The following is a 24,016-nucleotide window of genomic DNA, read 5'->3' as shown; positions in this document are numbered from 1 at the left end:
TCACTTTACAAATTGAATAAAATGGGGCAAAGTTAATTAAAAGCTGGCATAGGAAATTAGGTAATTTAAATAAGGCAAACATTTATAAGTTACAATTACAAAAGTAAAAACAAATGATTTTTCAAACACTGAAGTCTCTCTAAATTAGCCTCTTTAAATAGTACTGTCTTTAAAGATAATTTTGCTCGTTTAGTCAACTGTATCCTATTTAATAGTTGTGTCATTTAAACCAAATAAAAGTCAAACAGCAATCGATCCCTGAGGACCTGAGCCCTCCAATTTGAGTCCCATTCAACCAATTATTTGGAATTTTCTCTCCGGCAACGGAGCATAATCGAGTCAATGAAATGGGAATTGCTATATACACCCTTCAATTCGATTCCCCCGATTCCCATCCGGCGTACTCACCGCGTGGTTGTGTTGGAGCTGGTGCGTCCGTAGGCGTGCTGCGTGGGCGGTCGCTGGATGGTGATGACGTGCTCCTTGGGCTCCAGGCTGGTGGCCCGCGCCTGCACCGTCGTCTTGATGGGGCTGTAGGGGATGGGGCCCTCGCGGGGCGGGGCACTGCGCAGATCGGCCACCGGATGCTGCATCTCCGTGCTGAAACGCATCGCCGGCTGCGGAGGAGTGGCTCCCTGTTCCGGGATGCGTGGCTTGATGTCCAGCTGCACCTCCGCCTTGGCGTTTATCTTGCGACGCGGCAGGGTGGCCGACTTGAGGGTAATCGAGGCTGTCGATGTCTTCACAGCTCCGGGTGGAGTGGGAGGTCCTTCGATGCCGGGTGAGGCTGCGGATTAAAGGGTCCCATAATTAGTTTCAGTTAATCCTGTTCGAATTTTACATAATAATTGGTGCAAGAGGAACAAGTAAGCAATTAAAGCATCAGTAACAGTAAGAGAACACAAAGAGTAACTTGTCATTGAGGCCAAAGGAGTGCAGTTTGTCATGGGTTAAGGCGCGCCTAAGTTTAAGAGGGGTGTTAAGCCGAGACTACTACTTGAAAGTCAGATCAACAACGAGCACGAACAACATCAACAACAACAAGAACAGCAGCAGCAACATCAACAACAACGAGTAAGAGAACAACAACCACACATCGCGAACAACAAACAACGTCCAAAGAAAAGAGGGGTTTCCGGGTGTGATATCGGGGGAGGAAAAAGGAAAGCCAGGACTACCAAGCCAGGATATTATGACACTGATTAACCTTGGACTCCATCCCAAAAGCCAGCCAGTGTTCATATAGCAAGGGGAGCGGAAAAAGAAACAAATAATCGAGGAACGCAACAGGAAACGGAAACGGATTGAGTGGATTGCTTCGGTATTCTTCTTTTTTTTGCAGGCACACATAGCACAAAGCACATGTTTTTTGGTTTTTGGTTTTTGTTTTTCAGTTTCGGATACGGATACGGATTGGGTTTCTGGTTTTTGGTTTGGTTTTTTTTGGAGCCGCTGCCAAGACTTACATTTCAGCCACATAGCCACAGGCAAGGCACATGTAGCACTGGCACTGGCATTGGTATTGAGTGTGTCTTGAGCTTGATTATGATTGAATGGTCTCGTGCGCGAATTGACATTGTATTTGACATTGGGCAGCGTGTTGCAGTTGCCCATGTTGCCGATGTTGCTGTTGCCTCGGCTGTTGCTGTTGCTGCTGCTGGCCCAACTGAAGTTGCTGCTGTTGTTCCCATAGGTCGCTGCTGGTTGGGCGGCGAGGGCGTGGCCGGCGGCATATTGTGGCGATGGAGGTGGCGTGAACAGAGCACTGGTCCTCTGATCCTCCTGGCAGCGCTGCTGGTACTGCTGCTGCAGCATCTTGAAGGGACTCTGCGCACTCGCCGGCGGCTGGAAGATGCTGGCCGTGCTGTAGGAGTTCTGCGGCTGCCAAGTGGCTGGCCTCCAGTTTGCCGGCTGGCTATTGGGACTGGGCAATCCGCCTCCGAAAATCCTCTGCTGTATCGTTTGCTTGGCTGCCGCCAAGGCATTGGGTGATATGAGCACTGGCGGTGCCGTCTGGGGCCCCGAGATTGGCGGCGATGTTGGTCCTGCTCCCGGTGATATTCCTCCCGCATATCCCATAAAACTGCTGCCACTCTGGACGCGCTTGGGTGCAATGTTTCCAGTCGCACCACCACCACCCACTCCACCAGCTCCACCGCCACCCACCATGCCACTCCCCAAGCCGTTGCCATTGCCGATGCCATAAAACGGTGTTGGCCTGCGTATCACTAAAATTAAGATGATGAGTCAATGAATATGATGAGCATGTATGGGAAATGGGGTGGGTCGATCAGTTGGATGAGAAACATCTCTTGGAAATCAAAATATTTCTTTTAAATCTCCTTAAAAATCAAGCTCTTTCACATTTTTTAAATTATCACTTTGCATTAAATGGTGCCAGATTCTACCGTTTTCAAGGAATTCTGGGGATAATAAGTGAATTTTAATGGAAATAACAAAGTTTCTTACACAAGCTAAAAATCCGACTACAAAATATTCCTAAAAAATCTCATTTCTAGCACAAACTACTCTAAAATTTGAAAAATGTTTAAATGGAAGGTTTTATGGTTCTGTAAATTCCATTTACAAACCTAAAGATTTACTGTAGTACTAAAATTTAGACTTTATTTTTTTTAGTTAAGGAAATTAAAAAGTAATTTGGAATCCATGTTTGTAGTGCAGTTTTTCGAATTTAAAATCTCTAAAAAGCACACTGTTTAGATTTTTTGATACATATATCCAATCAAATCGACCCACCGCAGCGATGAGGTAGTCAGCACAAGAGGGAGCGAGAGACAAAAGACAGGTGAGTTCGAGGATGATGGTGATGACGATGTCGGTGATGAGTGTATTTTTTGCTCGGGGATTTCTTTCTTTATTTCTTTTTTATATTGGCTTTGTGGACTGGCCAAGCGAAATTGCAAATTGGAAAGGAGGATTCGCTCGGTTTGTTGGTTCTTCAGATGAAGTTCGGTGAGTGTGAGCAGGAGATTATATTCCAAAAGCCAAATATAATCCATGCAGCACTCGGCTTGCAAAACGTTCACATACACATTGAAAATGGAAAGGAATTAAATATATATGCCAAAGTAAAGATAGAAAACAAGACGATGGAACCGGGTTTTCGCTAAGTACAAGTCAAAAGATAGTTAGATAGATAGGTATTTGAAAGCGGGAGATATCGTAGTTCTTAGAAATACAGACATTGCCCTGAAGTAAAATATATAATGTAAGTCTTAAAATAAATTTTAAATAGATGTTTAGAGTGTTTTCAAGTGGTTGTACCCCTTGTATTTAGTTTTTTCCGTTTAAATATTGATTTACTGGATTTTAAAAATATTTCTAAATTTGTAGCTCATTATTATTTTATAAACACTATATATATGACTTGTACCCTGTTGCAAAACCAGATCCCGGATACTAGTGCTAAGTAATGCTAGTAGTCAACTTGAAAGCGCTGCGTGGTTTAGCTTAACTTAGGTACGGATATCATAGTCTCTATGGTGAGGTAGTCTTAGGATCTATCATGCGGAGATCACTCACCTGGTTGGATGGCGTTTCCGATGATGGCGCGGGCGTTCTTCAACTTACGCTCGCGCTCCTGCAGAGTGGACGGTTCACTGACCCCGATGGTCTCCGTTTGGGCACACAGCTGGTCCACCTCCTTGCTGGACTCGTTTTGGGCCTGCAGCAGCAGCGCGATGGAGTTCTCCATGGAGCGGCGGGCCTCGTCCAGCGAAACGGAGGCCACCGAGTTCTTGGAATCGCTGCCCTCTAGGGATTGGGCCACCACTGGTGACGGGGGTGGCGTGCTCAGGGCTTCGGCTTCCTGGGCAGCCGCTGCAGCAGCAGCAACCTGCTCCTGGGCCCTCAGCTCACCGGGCGTGGGTCCTTCGACAGTCGGTGGATTGGTGGCCTTCTTCTCGAACTCTTTCTTGAAACTGCCCACACTGACGCCGGGTATGCTGAGCTTCTTGGGTTTCTCCGGAGCTGCTGCTCCTACTGCTGTTGTGACTGGCGGCGGGGGTTGGAACTTCTCGGCGGTTTCCAGGATTCGTGATTTTCTCCGCTCCGCATTGAACTTGTTCAACGTGGACTCATCCTGCAGGCTGCACTTGCGCACGAAGGGCGGAGGAGGAGCCACCACTGGCGCCGCCGCCTTGGAGGCACTTTCATTGATGGCATTCACCAGATCGGCGGTCTTGTGCTTGTTCACAAACTTCTTGATCACCTTGGTGGCGTCCTTCTCCTCCGGGGTCTCCACCACGGCGTCCAGTTTGCCCCTGGTGGCCTGGCGAGCCACAGGTGCGGATGCAGGTTGTGCAGCTGCCGGGCTGATGGAGGTGCTGCTGCTTTTGGTTCCATCTCCCATCAGCTGCTCGCAGAGATCACCCACCATTTGCATGTCTTTCTGGGAGTAACTGGGTGCTGGCGCCTCCTCTGGTACATTGGCAATTGTTTCCGCCTCCATGGGAGTGACTTGGGGTTCGACGATGGTGGGTGGTTGTGCTTCAGTCAGTGGTCCACCATCCTTGCTGATCACAAACGAGCTATTGGCCGGCTTCTCCTTCTTTTTGGCTGTGGTTCCGGCTGCATTCTCCGTGGACACGGTGGGCTGCAGCTTCCTCTTCGCTTGCACCGGACTCTGGGCTGGAGTAATGGTCCTGGTGGGTGAGGGCATCAGGGCGGCTTCTCCACCAGCTGCAAAATATTCACGAAGCAGACAGAGAGAGAGAGAAAGGGTGGCGTGGTTTAATGAGTTTGGTTAAATGACTTTAGTTCCAAGTGGTTTAGTACACTCGCAAGTGATGGGGGTTATGTGGTGGGGATTGGTTTGCAGGAGCGGGATCAGTTAGTGGGTTTGATGGGTGGGTGGTCGGTTGGTGTCCGTGTGTATGGGGAAGCCAGTTAGTCTCCATTTATATACACAATAGGGTGGGTTGATTTCCTGGACTATTATCTGCACTCGATTGCAATCTACAAATTCAACTAGGCAATATTGTGATACAAAGGCAAAATTATTGTCTTAAATGTAATTTACCTAGTTAACATGTATTTTTTAAGTATTGAAGTAATCCATAAGATATATTATCCCTTAAATAAATTGATATAAATTCACGACCTCTAGCACCAACATTGCCAAGCCCCATTCATAGATTACAACGATTTTCGATAGTCTGGTGTCCCTGCAAATCGACCCACCCTATTACTCAAGAATCTCAGCGCGGGTTGCTGCACGGGGACTTCTATCTCACACACTGGGGACCACTCAAGCGATTTCAGAAGCGACAAGCAGGAGCATGGACTTCGACTCACCAGCCACCATGTCCAGGATGCGGCGCTCCGCCTCCGTGTTCGGTGGTCCCATGTCCCGGATCGAGCCCACCGAATGGGAGCGGGGAACGCGTTCATTGGCCGCCGCCTTGGCTGCAGCTGCTCCCTCCGCCGACGGCACCACCAGCTGATCCGCCGTGATTGTGGCCGGCGTGAGTGACAGCAGGACATCCAATCGCACGGGGGTCTGATTGGCCAGATCCTCGGCCAAGTCCAGACAGGACACATTATCGTTCTCGTTCACCCACCAGTGCGAGCAGATCTGCTCGATGCTGGCCCGCTTCCTCGGACACACGGTCAGCATGTCCCGGATGAGGGTGGAGGCTCTCGAAGGTTTCCTGGGCTCGTAGTAGTCACCCTGGCTAATCTGCTTCACTAGCCGCTTGAAGTTGGACCCGTCGAAGGGCATGGATCCATAGACCAGTGTGTAGAGCAGCACGCCCAGCGACCAGCAGTCCACCTCGGGTCCCTGGTAGGGAGTTCCCTCCACGATTTCTGGCGAGGCGTAGAGGGGGGAGCCGCAGAAGGTGCCCAGCAGGCGCTGGTCATCGAACACATTCGACAAACCAAAATCTGCAATCTGAAAGTGGAAAGAATAAGATTTTTATAAAGAAGTAAAATAAATTTTCTTCTCCGCTTTCTTAAGAAAAAGATAATGTTTCACCATTCTATTAATTACATCTGGTTTAGCTCACCTTGGCATTGCCCTTCTCGTCTAGCAGGATGTTCTCCAGCTTGAGATCGCGATGGCAGATCTTGTGCTTGTGACAGTAGTAGACGGCGGTGGCCACCTGGCGGAAGATGCGTCGCGCCTCCTCCTCGGTGAGAACCTTCCTTTCCGACAGATAGTCGTAGAGCTCGCCGCCAGCGGCGAACTCCATGACAAGCACCATTTTCTCACGGTTCTCGAATACTGCAATTATGCTTAATTAAATATACATTTGCTATTTATACCCAAGAAGCTAGTTACCTTCGTAGATGTGGATGATGTTGGGATGGTGCACTGAGCTCATGATCTGCACTTCGCGCCGGATGCGCACCAGATCCGCCTCGGCCTCGATTTTGCACTTCTTGATGGTTTTGATGGCCACCTCCTGGCCGGTTTCCTTATTAATACCTAATTGCACCTTGCCGTAAGTGCCTTGCCCTAGTTTCTTAATAATATCAAATCTAAAAGGAAGACACAAGAATAAAGTTATTATAATATATGTTATCACAAATTGCAAAACTAGTAAGATATATATTTAAGTAATTAATACATATTGTTTACTTTATTTATTTTGATTTCAACAACAGACAAAAGGTCAAAGGAAAGTGGGGACTTTTTAATATACCTTTTAGGAATATTAAGGTTCCAATAAATTATACAACCAGGAATTAAAAAAGATTTATGTTAAATCAGAAAGTTTTAATAAAATAATCTAATTTAATCTAATCGAACCATATTAAATTGTATATAGATATATAATTCAGTGTACCCTTTAAATGAAAAGGACTGAATCTTTAATCAATAAATCCTGATGCCACTTTAATTTGATTTTTGAAGTAGAGATTGCAAATGCACTCACCTTTGTCGCAGCTTCTTGCGGTGATTGTTCATTTTGACGTTGCCAGTATTGGCGATGCCGCTCATGATATTGTCTATTTGGTCCTGCGGTATCCCCGAGGGATGCGCCAGACTGTTCCCGGCGGCATCGAGGCCAGCTGGTGGAGCAGCTGCCTGTGCGGCTGGTGTGGCGCCCGCTCCTCCCGCCGCTCCGTTGGGCGCCGCTCCATCGGGTTTGCTTATCACCATGTCTGTGAATGTGGATGTGCTGCTGCTGGTGCTGGTGGATGTGGAAGCGGATCTGGCTGTGACTGCTACTGGTCTCGAGGCTGCAACTGGAACCGGGGCTGAGGATGGGTCTGATGGCGGGGCTGCTCCACTAACAGCCGATGCAAATTACTGCAAGAGACGGAGAGAGGATGGGCGAATCGGTTAGCAAACTGAGCCAAACACTGGGGCAGCACTCATCCATCAAACGTTCAATCAAATGGGCAATCAATTAATTATCCACGAGGCGAGTGGGCGAGTGGGCGATGTGCAGCGAAGTGGAGGCAATCGCTCTCGGGGAATGACGTATATATGTATGTCTGGGAAAATCTGGCAAAAAGTTGCTGGTAACTGTGGCTGCGCTTTTCCCTTTCTCTGGCTGGTGAAAAAAGTACATAGTAGAAGAGCAGCCAAAAATCTACACTCGACCCACTTCTTAATTATGCCCAAGCAAGGCTGCTCTCTGGGATTCTGGGGAATGAGGATATTTTCGCTTCTGGGCCCTCATATTTACCGTGCAGTGTCATAAAAATTTGATTTGTTTAAAAATGTTGTTCTTAGCAATATTTTATCAAAATAAATACACATATTTCAGGGCTTGCTTTTGATGAGGTGCCAAAAGATGTCAAAACGGACAGAAATGTCTTCTCGTGTCACAGGAAGCAATTTTGCAGATGAATTTGTGATTCGGTTTCTGACATATTGGTTTTGGGAAACTTTTTTTTTTTCCATTGAGATATATATTCATATATCTCACTAAACTAAATATCAATAACTAAATGAAATGGTTTTTAACATATTACTTAATTGCTTTTAAATATACAAATTTTATTGTAACTAACATAACATAACATAAGATCTTTATAAGCACATCATTTTTAAAACTACATTTTAATTTTTTGTTATTTCTATGATACCAACTTTTTGGCAAATGCAAACGACATGGCCAGAAAAGTTGGCCCACATCTGACTGCCGCTGCTTAAAGGTCCGCCAAGTGTCTGGCTTAAAGTGGTCACTTGTGAAGCCCCCTCACGCTCCTCTTCCGCCGGGTCTGCTATTGTGCCGTCTGAATGCGGATTGCGAGGCTATTAGAGAACTAATCTATCAGTATTGTGGAGCAGTTGCAGTACTGCAGCTATGAGGACCTGCCTCCTCTTAAGCTGTGGCGTTTTGTCTCTGACAGTTATGAGCGACCGGCAGGCCAAGAATAAGGGGAAGATCCAGTAAACAGAGTCGCAGGAGGGCGAAGGGAAAGTCAAGGGGAACGGACGACAGAGGCACAGATACAGATAGAGATATGGATACGGACAGATAGAAGCCACTCTGGGGTCTCCCCTTTGGCTGGCATCGTTCCAATTATAAATGTGCACTTGATGGCTAGTAAATTAAAGTGTAACCACAACAGAAGCCCAGGCAGCCGTAGGCCATCTGTGGAGTTGGGCACGAGCCACCACCGACAGGCACCGACAACAACAATGCGCGGCTGCAATTGTATCTTTAAGATACGATTACACAGATGCATAACAAATGCGCGGGGCACGCGTGCAGCTCCTCCCCCTCTTTACACACATAAATAAGTTAATCTTTACACGCAATTATATTGCCAGTCCCTCGAACAGAGAAAGAAATGAGAATAGCAATTGAAAGGAATTGTTGTGGTGTATATTGCAATTTAATTGATTTTAAAGATATCAAAATGTATATAGGCCTTTTAATTAAAAAGATAAGAGAACTATTAGCGGAAAAACTATAAATAATTGAAGAACCTTTCAACAGACCACATTATAAATTGGTTAATGGTTTATTGTTGAATTATAAATTCGTATCCAAAGATATAAGCAATATCGTAATAGTTTTTTTTTAATTTGATTAGTTTTTTTGCCACAAAATAAATATTTAATAAATTGTTAGAAAACATAAAGGTGTATTTGTCATATTAGCAAATATATAATTGCATTTTATAAATATTAAATTGTAATATTTTTAATTAACAACAAGTTTAAATAACAAATTATGAGCTCATCTAAAAAATGTATTTTAAAATTTCTCAAAAGGACTCTGAAATTCTATATAATTAACGCGTTTTTCCAGACATTTTAAATCATCCATGAAGCCTTTGTCACAGGTAATAGATGTCATAAAGTCTACTTTCCAGGAACACAATTTTCTCTCAGTGCACAAGGAACAAGAGAGGAGCCATGATTCTTTTTTTCGTATTATATATCATGGGCATCTGCTTGGGCGAAGCCGAAGCCAAATCCAAAATCAAAATCAGGGCAACGAACAGTTTTCAAAGTGCGCTGAACTCGGCGTTCGCCGTTTGCCCGATGCCTTCAATTTCGCATCTGCAAGATACAATAACATTGCGAGGCGTCCAGTCTCAGCTATTTATTTATTTTGTTTTTGGTTTTCCCCTCTTATTTTTTGGCACTCAGACAGCACATGTCATTGAGCAGCTAGCGAAACAACTAACTATGCGAATCTCGATGGGGTTGGAGATTGGGCATGAGGATGAGGATGTGGACGAGGTTGAGGATGGCACCCGGCAGAGATAAACACGAGCGAAGACGGCGGCCACGCCCCCCATCTGCCGTGCCGCCCCCCTTTTTGTACTTGGCAGTCAGAAGTTGTTGAAATATCTGCGCTTGCTTTTCCGTCAGTTTGGAATTTCTTGCATCGCTGTCGTTTACGTAAAGGGAAAATATTTTCTTCGCTTTTTTTAGGTATTTTCTGCTGCTTTCGACAGGCACAGCAACAATAAATTCCATCCAGATAGGCAATGTAAATATGCAAATGAGAATGTTTTTCTGGGTCAAGTCAAGTGCGACTTTTTGGCCAAGTTGTTTCAGGGGGTCTACTGGTCTCGAATATTTGATATTTCTTGGTCCACTTGAATGCCATGAGAACGATCTATCCAGCCAAGCGGTAAATTCCTCATATAATCGGCCAAATAATAATAATGGCATAAATTAATCAACGGCCATAAACCGATGATAAAAATCGTGTTGTGCAGAGAAATGAAATGAATTCAATGGCATAATTGAATTCCAGCTTCAATGTCGTTCGGTGGGTGAAAGTGGGTGGTGGGCGGAAGCAGGAGGTGGTAGGAAGTGGGTGGTGGGTGGAAAATGGCGAACAAGTGACAGACACAAAGGGCAAACACACATCGAATATATGGCATTGGAAAATGACAAATTATTTGTGTTTAAAGAGAATTCCCACACAGACGCTCAAATGCGAGTAAATCAATTTCAATGCGATTGTCTGCGAAATTAAATGAATTTTCCCTGTTGATAAAATAACATTTTGCTGATGGGCCTCAATTGAATAATATTAATGAAAATTTCTAGGTGGGCCGGCGATGATGCTCAAGGGTCTCAGCGTTTAAGTATGGAAAAATATTAAATTTAATTAAAGTTGAGCCTCAACTTCGGTCGATTGAGTTGGGTGCTTCAACGAATTGATTAAGCAATGCAAAATTAATGAGCTGAGAGGCATTTCATATTAAAATCAAATTATCTAGTAATTATACTGAGTGCATATATTAAGAAAAACAAACATAAAAACAATATGTTTTAACGCCATTGGAATGCCAAGTATTTAGACAAATATAGAATTCTGTGTAGTCTGTTAACCTCTTCATAAATCAAGCCAATTACATTAATTTATTGTATTAGAATAAACATATTCACTGCCAAGAGACATTTTCGTCCGTTCAGCTCGAGTAATTAAAGCAAAACAAACCGAAAATACAATGAGATGGCGAATTTATGTTTGCCTAAAGTCCAATAAATAATACACAAATATGCATAGAACATATATGTACGGGTGGCCGTCTCCTTTGGCAATTAAGGCAAATGTCGGGCAATGTGAAGTGTCAATAAGTCAAAAAGTTGCCGTTCAATGAACGCAAAAACACGAGCAGACAGACCAAATGCCAACCCAAATCAACATCAGCATTAATTGCGTTAAATAAATCGCACGATTTATGGTCGGTCTCTGCTCATCTAAATATTCCTCGAATATTCCTGTGAATCTGTACGATAATATTTATGCAATTTATCAAATGGCCAGACATTAAAAAACCCAGGGAAAAAAGCGGATAAGTTGAAGGTCCTCGAGGTTCAATGGTGTAAATTGCCTCACAAGAGCATAAGGCAAGCGGAAAAAATAAATAAAACGATCAGGCAAATAATTAAAATGTTGGGCAAGAGGAAAGGAAAAGTTAAACGCACAGCAAAGCAATTTTTTGTTGTCATCTTTTTTTTTGTTTTTATTTTTAATTATTTCCTTTTTTTTTTGGTTGATGCCACAGGCTAAACACAAGCCAAACAAAAGGCAAGAAAAAAATGGTAAATAAAATAAGCGAGCCAGCGAAAGGAACAAGACATGTCAAGCATTTCCTTTGCTTGCACAAAAGTTGGCTAACACACACACAGAGGGGAGCACCCACACAGCCACAAAACCGGAGCAGCCACACAGACAAAGGCCCCCACAATGAGCTGCCAAGTACACTGAAAACAAAAACTGATGACTAATTACCGGTTGAAATAAAAAAAACTTTAGACTCAAAACTATATAGAATATATTTTCATTTCTTTATTAAAAACTATAAAACTTGAAATTTCGTTGTTTGTTTTTAAAAATTTACAGGAAATTTTTCGGTATAAAATGAAAACTTTATAAAAACAAAATAATTTTTGTATTTTAGACTAATAAATAAAAAAAAAACCTTGCAAAAATTAAATCAAGCGTTATTATAAGATTTTAGTAAAACAAAAGTTTTAACCCCTTTTCGGCCTACACAACTGGTTACAATAGTTTCTTTCCTTTGACTGTTTTTTTTCGGTGTAGCCATATGTTGAAAACTAAAACTTTTCTAGCTGCGCTGGTGGGAAACAAGAATTTAACGCTGTTCGCCCTTTATGCCGGTGCCGAAAGAGCTGCAGGCCAAAAGTTTTCATTTACTCTAGCTAGCTTCCCCACATGAAAATGGCCATCGTAACGAGTGCGATGGAAATGGAAAAGCACAGGGAAAAGCATCTGCAAATGGCAAATGATGAATTCCGCTCATGGTGTCCCCAAGGAAAAACTAATATTTGCAAATTGCAACCGAGTACCAGAAAAGTTTTCGTTTGCTAAAACACTAGACACCAAAGGACGGTAGCTGTATAATGAGCTCTGAAATTGCAAATAAACAAAGTAAACAGATTTAAGTTAACGCCGCTTAAACCGCCTGCCGATTGCACTGAATTAAGTCATTAATAACGTGTACTAATTTTGATAGCTTAATGGGATTCGAAAAATTAGTTGTACTTAACTTCTCTCTGAATTGTTAAATGGATTAAAAGGCATTAAATGGGAAAGGAGTACTTTTGGTTTTAATTATCCACTTAATTATTATGTCTTTATTTTTAATTGGATTTAGTTTAAAAAGTATTATAAATAGGATTTCATTTTAACAAAATTAATATTTCAGTTCTTGAAGAACATTTGCTTTAAGTGCTGATTAAGGTCTTGATTGATTTTTGACTGATTGTTTTTACACTTAAAGTCATTGGCACATAAAAGTAATTTTATATAAAAATTCATAAAATGTGGCTCAGTTTATAACACTTTTTGTAATGGGGGTAAAAAAATATTATACGATTAATTTTAAATTACAATTTTAAAATGTAGTATTTAAATGAATATTTAAAATGATACAGGAAAAACAAAAAACCCTAAAATGTTTCCAATAAAATAAGAATTTCTGGCATTCATTTTTTGTATAAAATATATAAGCATAAATATATAAAGGTGTTTTTTTCCTAAAGATCTTTGCTTAACATTGCATTGCTTTCCGTTTACTCTGCCAAACTTTCCATGTTAAATATTTTAGACTAAAATTGGAAGCTCGCTGAGTAAGTTTATTTGAGTTGTGCAAAATGCACATTGTACACACGGGCGAGAGCCCATTGGAAAATATTTGTGCGCTTTGTTGTCACCAGCGTACTCTGTTCTCCTAGTAGTAGTCTTGTGCAAATTTTGATATTTTAGCTTCCCTCGATTTCCCTGCACTCCCCGAGAATCTGCCCCCAGAAGCGACGTTGTTTTGGTTGCGTTGCCCAGCTTTCGCCAATGCCATCGTCGCCTTTTGTTTGACACTTGAGTTGTGACATTGTTGCCATGGCCAGGTTCGCTGTTTGTCTGACTGTCCGACTGTCCGTCCCTCGGACTGTCCGTCCACCCTCACGGATATTGCCTTTGACAAACTGTAGTGAAATAAATGCCCTGCCTAATTGCCATTTGGTAGGTGGTGGATGGTAAATGGTAGTTGATGGGCGGTGAGTTTGTTTACAGTCTGGCTGACAGGCTGCCAAGGAGCTTAATTACAAGCCAACCGATTTGAACAGGTTGATTGGATATTAATGAGGTCATAAATCTTCGGGACATCCTGTCCTGGCTGGCAAAATAGGGCAGTTCCTTTTGTTCAAGCTCACAAATTTAATGCATTGTTGCACAGTATTTTGATTATACACATCCCCGAGACTGTATTGAATTAGCTGTGGCATAAGTGGTGCACTTAAGCCAAGTTAAGGCCAACCGGCGTATACGTAACACATTTTCCTCGATTTCTGGAAACGAAGGGTTGGCTGCTCCTTTGTGCAATTTCCAAGTGCCACCCACACACACTCAGGCTGACTTTTGCCAAGTGGAAAAATTATAAAAAAGAGGAAAAGTGAGTTTTCAGACGAGAAAAAACAAAAAGCTGGCAGGAAAGACTGTGATAGATGTTGAATTAAATACAGCTAGCATGCAATGCAATTTGATTTCGCTAATTTGCAAGATCTAATTTGTGTATCGGGCGGAAATAATATAATAATATTTTGTACGGTTTTTTTTTCTTATTTTTTTTTCGGCATTAATGCAGCCGCGAGAGCTGAAATTCCTTGAGAGCATCGACAGACGAAGACGTCGCCGTATTTAAAGTCTCGTATCTACGCGCCAGTGAGAAAACAAAAGTAAAAGAAATTTTTAAAAATAACTTTTAGCTAACACGCAAGAGGAATTTTTATTCGAGCAAAAGACCAGCAAAGCAGCAGTCGAAACAAAAAGTAAAGCAGCCCAGAGAGGCCAGGCAGCAACTAGAAAACATACCCCAAAAACTAAATAGCATAGATGGGATGTGGATGACGATGATGGGATGGTGTTGGGATGGGAACGAGGAAGCAATGCCTCAGAGACCGAATCCGAATCCGAACCAGAATCTGAATCTGAATTCGAAAGAATCGCAGCGTTTCTTCTCTACTTAGGATTTGGTGTATTTTCCTTGGTTCTTCGTATTTTTTTGGGTTCTTTTCGGTTTAATACTATTATAGATACACACCGAGATATACTTCAGCTATCTCTTACTTTTTGCTCACTTTTACGGCCGTTCTTCTTATTGCAATTTTTCACGACCAGCTCTCTCACACACAATCGCACACATAATTTCACATTTTACTTTTCGTCAAATTGAAAAATGATTTTCTTTCCCTTCTTCCACCGAGCATGTAGTATATATATTCCTGTACCGTGGTCTATCTGCGCACATATATAGATAGATAGATATCTATAGGTATTTTTGGGTATATTTGTGTATATATTTGGTGTATATACCAAATAATTCGCGCACTGGCCTTTGGACGCCTTGCTCGCGTTGCTCTATGCGCTCGACTGAAAAATTTTCCTCGAATTTTCCCGAGGAAAATATAGAAATCCACTGAACATCGCGCCGCTTGCCGGTGCTCTTCGGGGCCCATTGTTATCCTAAAAATAAATGCACTATTCTCTCCCCGAAAAAAGGCGATCTCTCTTTCCCGAGATCTCTATCTGCTATCTATATCTGCTCTGCATATAACACCAGCTCTCCGGTCCCGACCCTCTTTTCTCTCACGTGCCTCGGGCGGGATCCTCCGGTCTTCGAGCGAGGCGCGTGCCGTGATGGAGCGGCATTATGTGTGAACCGATCGCAGTCACGATCACTGCACTCGGAGATCTGTGTAGGTATGGTGGGGTGTCTATAAGACGTTCTTCATACGCATGTGCTGTCGGGGGCGCACATATGTAGGCACGTATCGGTATATATCCTATGTAAACAGCTGCTCGAGGGCGGGGGCATTGGCAAATGAGCCAGTGATTTATTTAGATATAATTTCCTCATTTCTTTATCTTTGTGTACGCAAATTATACGGCTGGCACAGTTGCAAAAGGTCAGCGAGTATCTCCAAAATTGCAAGTGCAATTGCAATTTTAATTTTAAGCAGGTATGTACAAATTCTTTAAACGTGTTGCTAATATATCTTTAAGATATTAATAGTTATTTAATAGAAGGGTTTTTAACATTTTAGGACAGATTTCTTCAAAAACTGTCCCTCAATTCGTTTAAAAATAGTTCGCTTGATTCATCTAAACTCCATTTAAATATATTCATATGCAAAGCAATAACGTATTTAAAACCTATTATATCTTCAACTTTTTTTAAAATTAAATCCAATTATCTTAAGACCATTTACCTAAACATTTTCCCCCAAGTCTCTATAAAACAACTTCTGTTATTCCCGGTAATTCCGTTTGCTTCTTTGAAAAGCTCTCAAATATCTATTAATGATTCAGTAGATTGTAAACACACATGAATGCCAAATTCCTCCGGACTCTAGACTCTAGACTCTGGACTCTGCACACCCCACTTCATGGGTAACTTCAGTGTTTATTCAGGTAATTTTATGTGCATGCCCCAGACACACTTTGGCCAGAGTGAAACATTCTTTTGGCCCTAATACGGACTGGGGAGAGGCGGATGGCTGGATGGATGGGAGGACCTGCTGCTGAGTCCCGTTTATCCATCAAGCAGAAGTTGCTTGGCATTACTCAATGCTCAGCTGGGTGGCCAACAACATTAATCAACAGAGTCGAAGGCATGTGAACACGCTCGCACAAACCGAGTAGCGCTGGGGAGTTGGAACTACATGGGTAAGTACGTTGGTTGTGCCCATATAGGTCTGTGTCTATCCACCTAAACAGTGCCCGAAAGGGGCTTCCCTGTCACTGATTTGGGCCTGACTCTAACACTGCGAGCGTAACTGGATTTCGGACTGGGAATGGCCTACACTTCGGGTTCAAATGGTTGAAACTATTTTCCAAAACTGGGATTCTTAGGAAAAATGTTCTTTGAAAGATATAATAGAAAAGACGTGGAATAGTATTATTATAACTTAGAATAATATGCGCATTAAAATTTTAAAGGCTTTTAAACTATCTTTAACTCTTAATTACAATAGTTTCTTTAAATTTTTTATATTTTCTATATGTATTAAAATATAGAATTTGAAAATTTTATAAATATTTCAAGTTTAGGATACATAAAAAAAATGCTATAATAATTTTCCTAAACTAAAATCTTTAAATTTTGAAAGACTTTTTTTTAAAGTGCACGTCTATTTTGCATTTGCATATGCAAGGGTGTGCAAAATATTTCAAAGCTTATCAGCGCTGGGCAAACAACCGACCAGAAATGCTTCGGACCACGAAGGCAGCGGTGATGGATACGATAGTGTTGGTGATGGTGATGATGATTATGATAACGATGATGACGATAGTGTGGGGCCAACAGCATAACTGCATTACGTAACCTTTTAAATGCCTGTTCAAACATTAAATATTGCATTATGCCAAGTTTATCACCTTTTTAGGAGGCGGTAGGGCAGGGCAAATATTTGCCCGGCTCAAAGTGGGCGACCATATTCCCGTATTTCCGTCGAGGAAGCGACCGAGAAATGGAGCACGCTGACGATCCCGAGACCGGGGTAATGTAATTGGAAGGCTACGACGTCGGGACTACGGCCGGACTGGGTGCACATGGTTCGCCCGGAGGCAGTCGGGCAGACAAATAGACACCAGACAGGCAGTAAGTCAGAACTTAATAGCATAAAGTGAGCTTATATAATTTCCGAACGCCATTTTAGCTCGCTTCTAATGGCACTGGGGAAAATATATTGAGGAGTGGATTGTTTGAATTAGAAAGGTAATAGTTCAAAAGGTGCTAAAATGTAGTTTAACAAAAATTTACTAAGTCACTTACTTTCATCCAGCAAGCAATAACAATCAGAATTTCAAGTACAAAATGTTCTCAAATTGAAGCCTCTTAGGACGCTTTACCACCCTGCTTTCTCCCAGTGTTGGTAAATATTTAATGGCAGTTCGGGTGGGCTTAGGTGTGTGCGTGTGCCATCAAATGATCGACCTAGTTAAGACCTCGCCTTGCCTCGTTTTCGCCTCATGTCTGCACTTGGCGCATGCAACAGCAAAAAGTCACTCAAAAATAAAGAAAAGTGAGAAAAAAAGGAAAGTGCAAAACTTGCATGCCAAAAACGTCGCCGACGACAAAGTAGCAAAAAAAAATTAAAGCAAAACAAAAACAAGTGAAATCAGAGTGTAGGCGGAGTTGGAAAATCAGGAAGGGGGTGGATATACGTACGTATATAGTCCATGTACCATGTGCGTGCCTGCATTTCGGGCTGCCTTATAAATAAATGCGACATTGCTGGAATTTTGTTTGTGTGCCAACTTCAACCGGAAATGCCATTTTCGCTGACTGCTCAACTTTTTGTTGGTTCAATAACGCCTGGGTCGGGGGCGTGGATCAGGGGGACTTTCTGTGCATATACGTATGCGTAATATTTACGTATAGCATACGCGTGAGCTGAGTGGCTTGAAGGCGCCCGTAAATCGCCAACTTTCGCCTGAATCGACAGCGCATACTTAAAATAGTTTACCATAAAGGTGCGGGGGCGATGATTAAAAAGCGCAACTTGTACGAGTTCGAAAAGTTTCCCCCTTTTAATCCCCTATTTTACACGTTTTTTTCACGGAACCTATTGCGCTTACAGTTCTTTGGCTCTTTTTTTGGTTCTACTTTGGGTTATGGAGCTTAAAATTACCAAAAAATTTTGTGGATTGCTTTATTTTGTTTTTTTATTTTATAATCGTATTAATTTAGGTATAGCATTTTCTTATATTGTATATTATTTTCTTTATTTTACTATGATTTTAATTTTGGTAAATTAAAAGATTATATCTTTAACGAACATTTTCTAGTTTGTAACCCCTAAGCAAAGCAAAACCCTGAAATTACTATAATTTTGTAACTACTGCATACATCTTTTGGCCAGAAAGTGCCCATGCTTTTACCTTTTGCAGCCGAAGTGAAATTCTTTTCCATTTATTTTTTTCAGAGCTCCCATTTCATGTCACACCTGCATTCAATTCATTGCACGCGGCAAATTTGCTTGCGCCTGAATAGGGAAAAAGGGTGGCCAGCCGGCAAAAGAACGCAATAGCTACAAAATGTCCTTTTCACACTGACTGCATAGGTGGGTGTATGTATGTGTTTGGGTGCATTTGTGGGTGTTAGCCTGTTCTGTGGGCCATTTAAGCTGTGCGTAGTTGACTTTTTGCATGACGTGGAGATAAGCTTTAATTGCATTTCTTTTTTGTGAAAACCGCAACGGCCACCTTAGAACAGGGGAACCGGAAAAAATAAAGAACTACGGGGTTTTAGCCATTGCAGTTTGTGCCCTGAGTTGGATAATTATTTTGCGATTTGCTCACTTAATTACACAAGTAAGCCACTCTGCCAAGAGCAACAACAAACGAACCTACATAAGCAGCACGGGCAACAACATCTCGGTTTTCACTCATTTACTTAATTGAGTTGTCGTTGGCGTTGGCGTTGTCGTTGTCGTTGTTGTCGTTGTCGTTGTTGTCGTGGTTGTTGTCGTTGTTGCCTGGGCTTGTTTCTTTTGTGGCCAAGTTGGCGGACCAGGCCAAAACGCAGGGCCAACCGAGGTGGGCGTGGCGTTGTTGTTGCTTGTGGCATAATTTACGGTTGTAATTGTCGCACATCGTGGCTTTTGTTTTTGCTCTTGCTCCTGTGCTTTTGCATTCGAGTCTCCACTGTACGGTTGACACATGTTGAGAGTCACGCGCCTCACTTGACGCAAATTGCTTGCGGCAACCACTTAATCAGCAACATTTTGCACTCCTTTCGGCCAAGAAGAGGAGGACCGAGAACGTGGCGTATACGTAATGTTCGCAGAAGGACTTTCGTGGGGCTGTTGTTTCAGTTGCCCACTTGAATTTGGCACGGATTGGGCAAAAGGCAGGTGTTTTGGGCCTAATTGCAATCGATAAGAAGAGTCATTAGGTTGTTGCAAGGATTAATGAACTCGTAATGTATTTGTATTAATTATATGTTGTTTTGTTCACTTTTACTTTAACTTTAAGGTATTTCAGTTTATCGTGAATAACTTAAGAAATTTTAAAGAAATTCCCAGAAAGATATTTTATTCAGCAGAAAGTATAAAATTTCCCAATGACTTATTCACATTCATTTAAAATGCAGCACTACTTTAAATAAATAAATACCTTGTTATCAGCTGGAAGTAAAAATGTTTCAAGCACTTTAATCTTATTTAAAATGCATTTGTTTTTATCCCATATCAGCATTAAATTTATGCAACAACATAAAACCGAAAATTCCAATTATTTCCCAAACAACAATACCGTAAATTGAAAGGGATTATCCCATAAAGAAAAGATACACTTTGCTTTATGTGCAAAATCTCCTTTTATTTTGGCTCAAAAATAACCCGCCATACAGCTGCGAAACGCACTGTGCATAAATATAGATGTTATTACCATTTCCGGCTGCAGGCCAACTTTGTAGGGCGTTCACATATTTATGCGTTTTATTCACAGAGTTTTTTTACCCCCTTTTTTGCCTGGCAAATAATTTAAGTTAGTGTAAAAAGCTTTTGATTTAGAGCCAACCGTGGTGCAATGAAACGCTCGCATCCAGCACACACAAAATATTTTGTAATAAAAATGTGTTTATTTCGGCCCGGCTACAAAAAGGCAACAAACAATGGCCGAAACATAAAGTTGCTTCCTCGACGTCGGGCGCCGCATGTCCGACGAAAAAGTGCGACACAAACATTAATAAAAAGTTTGGCTTCAAAAAAAAAATTGGAAAAATTACTTTACTTTTTCAGCTGCTTCCTATAAAATTTTATAGAGTCATGGAGCGAAATATTGGTTTACTTTCTACGCAGCAATAAATACCGTACATATATATTTCACTTGTACCCCCAAAAAACTTTGGGCGAAAGAAAGAGCGGAAGTAACGCTCGTTAATTGGAAAAGTTTTTAAGCTGCGAATTGATTTTGCATGCATCATTGATAAAATTCCTCATTAATTCCGAGCTGCTCAAGGAAATGAAAATGCACTTCCCCCGAAAGTGCTTTAGCCAATTAGCCGAGCAATTTGCGTGCGTATTGCACTTCTTGAGCTGCTTCCCTTGACAAATGTTGCCCGTTGCGTTTGTTCATTAATTTCGACATTTAAATGGGTGTGCGCAGAAATGACAAACTGTCGCAGTGCCACTAATCTCGGGGAAAGCAACCCGAAAACAGCACAAAAAACCCACCCCAGCCCACCGCCCGTTTTCGAAGGTCGTCGGCATTCCTTGTCACTTGGCTGCTCGAAAGCGCTGGCACACTTTTTTAATTGTTGGCTGCTTTTTGTATTTTTTACTCACTGACCGCTGTCCACTTTCGACGCATTGAGGCCCGAAACAAACCGAAAAATTAATTTAATTGCTTATTTTTTTGCTGCTGTAAGCACTTTTACCCTTTTTGCCCATTTAAATTGAAGCGCAGACTGGATGACTCAAAATGGGAGGGCACTTGCCACCGAGACGCATGTAATTAAAATGCATTTGCAACTTTTTGCTTTTTTGTTTTGTCCGGGCTCTGCAAGAGTTTCTTCTCGGGAAAAGGATTCGTGGCAGGTGGGTATGCGGAGGGCGGAGGTCGGAAATTGGGGAAGGGGCGTAGTTTAGCAACTGTTGTTGCCATTTTGTTTATTTTTGTGTTTATGCCAGAAGTGCCTTTTAGAGGAAAAAATATATAAATTTATACACGTACACGAACTAGAGAAATATTATTTGAAATGCTGAGAACTTTGTCTAATAAAAAGGTGTGGAAATTTTAACTAAAAGGGGTTAAAAAATTTAAAGCTTTAAAAATTTTAAATAAAAATATATATTTGTCAAAGCTACTTTTTTAAAAATTTATAAATCCTTCGAAATTTCAAAATGTTTTTTTTTTTAATTTCTAGCTGTAAGGTATTTTATTTTAATACCTTTAACACATTAAATAATTTGCAAATGAGACATTTATTAATTGGTATTATTTGGCTTCTCTGAGATTACATCAAACTTTTCCTACTTATCCATTAATAGAAAAAATGTAAATTAGGAAAAGCAAACAAAACTCTTTAACCAAATTAGAAATTCGAATTTTTCCTTTCAACTAGACCAAGTAACTTTTCTTTGATCTAAAAATCCAGACTGTATCAGCTCCCCTTGCATTTATTTACTCTTCTCCGTAAAATTACTATGCGCTTCAAGTGTACATAATTTGCAATTCGCCCAGACAAATAAACAATAATTAAATGCACACAGAAAAACAAATTAAAATAAAAACCCACAAGCGGGAGAGAGAAGTTGCAGCAGGGAATAGCACTCAAAAATTTGCAAATAAATTAGACAAGCGAGTGGCAGTGAAATTTCCAACGCAAAACGATGCATGGCAATGCGTGTGGGCGTTACCCATCCGAAAACCCTTGCCCCCAGAAACCCCCATCGTACCGACAACTACAAAAAAACTACCCAAACCTAGCCAACAAACTGTCGGTTGTTCATTTTCATTTCGACAGTTCTCTGTATTTAGTTATCCCATGAATTTGTAACGAAAACAAAAAATGAACCGTATTTGCTTGAGTTGCAATAACAGATGCAGAAAGCAATTTGCAGAATAATATTTAGAGGCTTTTTCTATTTGCGCACGTATTTATTATCCTGTCGCATCTGAACTTTTATGGCCTAGAGCCGGTGATTTTTGCGAGTTCTGACATTTGGGTATTATTCACAGTGCAAGAAGCTATGCAGTTGCCAAAGCGAACCCTGAAAATCACGTGACGAGGTGGCCGAGAGGTTAAGGCGTTGGACTGCTAATCCAATGTGCTCTGCACGCGTGGGTTCGAATCCCATCCTCGTCGGATCCAATTTTTTTTTGCTCTCTGTTTATTTGTTTTTCACTTTTATATTTCTGCCACTACGTGGGCCTGCAATAATTGTTTACGGAATTAATGATTCATTAGTCCGACGCAGGCGCTGAGTTTTAGCAATAAATTGCATTTTCCGACCTTTGGGTCTTTGCGCTGTCATCAATCGCAAAATAATTTGTGGCTCATTTTTGTGAAACGCTTATTAAGTAATCTGAGCTGCGGAAAATATAATTAATCGGGTGCGTAGTTTCCTTATTTCTGGAGTTTTATTTATCGCAAATTTAATTCTAATTATACTACTCATTTTTGGATAATAAAATAATTTAGTCTTGAGTAACCAAATAAAAATAGTTTATTAATCATTTAACTTTTGTATCGCGGTAAAAATTTTCTTTAGGAATTGGGCTTATCGCAAACTTATTTCTGCAGATAGTAACTACTTCCTTTTTTTGCAAAAATTTTTAATCGTTAGTAATTTTATAAATATAGCTATTCAACTATTTTTATCGCTGTACAAAAAATGGTTTATTATCTGTATATACCTTTTAGATACCACTGCTTTGGTTATTTAATTCTCCAACACTTTTTTAAAGGCACCTAGCTTTTTAATTGGCTTAAGCGTCCCTGCCCTTTGGAGATAACTGCGGTTTTATTATCGCCTTATTGGGTTAAGTTATTAATGCACTTAACGCTGCCTTTTTGCATAAATTTAATGTTCGACGCATTATTAATTGACTCACGCCGGAAAATGTGGAAAAGCAAACAGCTGTGGCCGCTGGCCTAGTAAATTATGATTAAAATTACCCATACACTTACGTAAACCCGCACACAAGTGCACATCGGTGCGTATACGTACATGCAATTAATGCCGATGGGCTGCGGTTAGGCGAGGTTTAACGCAGTTTGGCCGCAGCCTTAATGCAGCTGCGAGGGTTTTTCCCCGTGGCAGTTAATTTACGTGGGAGACTGTGAAACACGAGTCCGTTACCAGACTTTTCTCAATGAAAATTCGCTGCTCTTCTGACTGGGTTTTCTAAGAACAAGTTGTTATTAGAAGTTTAAGTAGGCACTTGTTCCAGTTTTCGTTTAATTAAAACTGCTGCGAGATGAACACGTAAATGGAGTCGTAAAAATTCAGTTCTATTGTAAACTACAATGTTAAGAAGCTTTAGGATACTTAAATAAAAATAAAAAAAATATGGTAGCCTTAATGAAGGCATTCCTCAATTGATATTACCACTCTACTCAGTTCCAACGGCATCTGTAATATTTTTCTACGTGCGTACATGGTAATTTGATGGCTGAAAAGACACCTATTCCCGGCATTCCATTCTATAAAGAATTCTTTAAGATTATACGGTCAAGATAGCTTCAGAATTCATTGAATGAAATTTCCATCGGAAAATACGGCCAATTTCGAGATCTTTCAATCTATCCATTTAGAATGACAAAGCGGTTAAATATTGCATGTCAAAGCCTTTTCCGAACCCCTCCCCAAATTCGAGGGATTCTTCAGACATCTTGGCAATCAAAATCCATCTATAGCTGGCCTAAATTTCGGGGCAAAACAAAAAAGGAATCGCCTAGGACAATATGCCTTCACCCATCCTCTGTTTTATGCGTTCCGCATTTCAGCTTGTTTTGGCCAACTTAAGTGGACCCCAAACAAATGGCTTAATATTTCACATTGAAATATGTTAATTATCGAAAACTTGCT

At 41.3% G+C, this 24,016-nt stretch overlaps 1 protein-coding gene and 1 non-coding gene across 16 annotated transcripts in view; one reads left to right on the top strand and one right to left on the bottom strand.

Annotated features, from left to right (window-relative positions):
* Positions 1–24,016, bottom strand: part of LOC108031408 (serine/threonine-protein kinase par-1) — a 49,706-nt gene that overhangs the window by 11,731 nt on the left and 13,959 nt on the right. For 9 of the 15 annotated variants that reach the window (XM_044090824.2, XM_044090822.2, XM_050889298.1 and 6 more), the window contains 7 exons: positions 6,903–7,279; positions 6,305–6,504; positions 6,030–6,247; positions 5,317–5,914; positions 3,544–4,701; positions 1,467–2,228; positions 409–787 (listed from right to left, as the gene is read on the bottom strand). In XM_044090824.2, coding sequence (XP_043946759.1) covers positions 409–787; positions 1,467–2,228; positions 3,544–4,701; positions 5,317–5,914; positions 6,030–6,247; positions 6,305–6,504; positions 6,903–7,129 — 3,542 coding nt within the window. In that variant the 5' untranslated portion in view covers positions 7,130–7,279. The other 6 variants (XM_050889300.1, XM_050889301.1, XM_050889307.1 and 3 more) reach the window with 4 other exon arrangements.
* Positions 22,209–22,290, top strand: Trnas-gcu (transfer RNA serine (anticodon GCU)). The gene has a single exon. It is a non-coding gene; the product is annotated as a tRNA-Ser (tRNA).

This window comes from Drosophila biarmipes, chromosome 3R (genome assembly GCF_025231255.1).
Source record: "Drosophila biarmipes strain raj3 chromosome 3R, RU_DBia_V1.1, whole genome shotgun sequence".
NCBI classification, from domain to species: domain Eukaryota; kingdom Metazoa; phylum Arthropoda; class Insecta; order Diptera; family Drosophilidae; genus Drosophila; species Drosophila biarmipes.
This window is presented reverse-complemented; position numbering and strand designations above follow the sequence as displayed.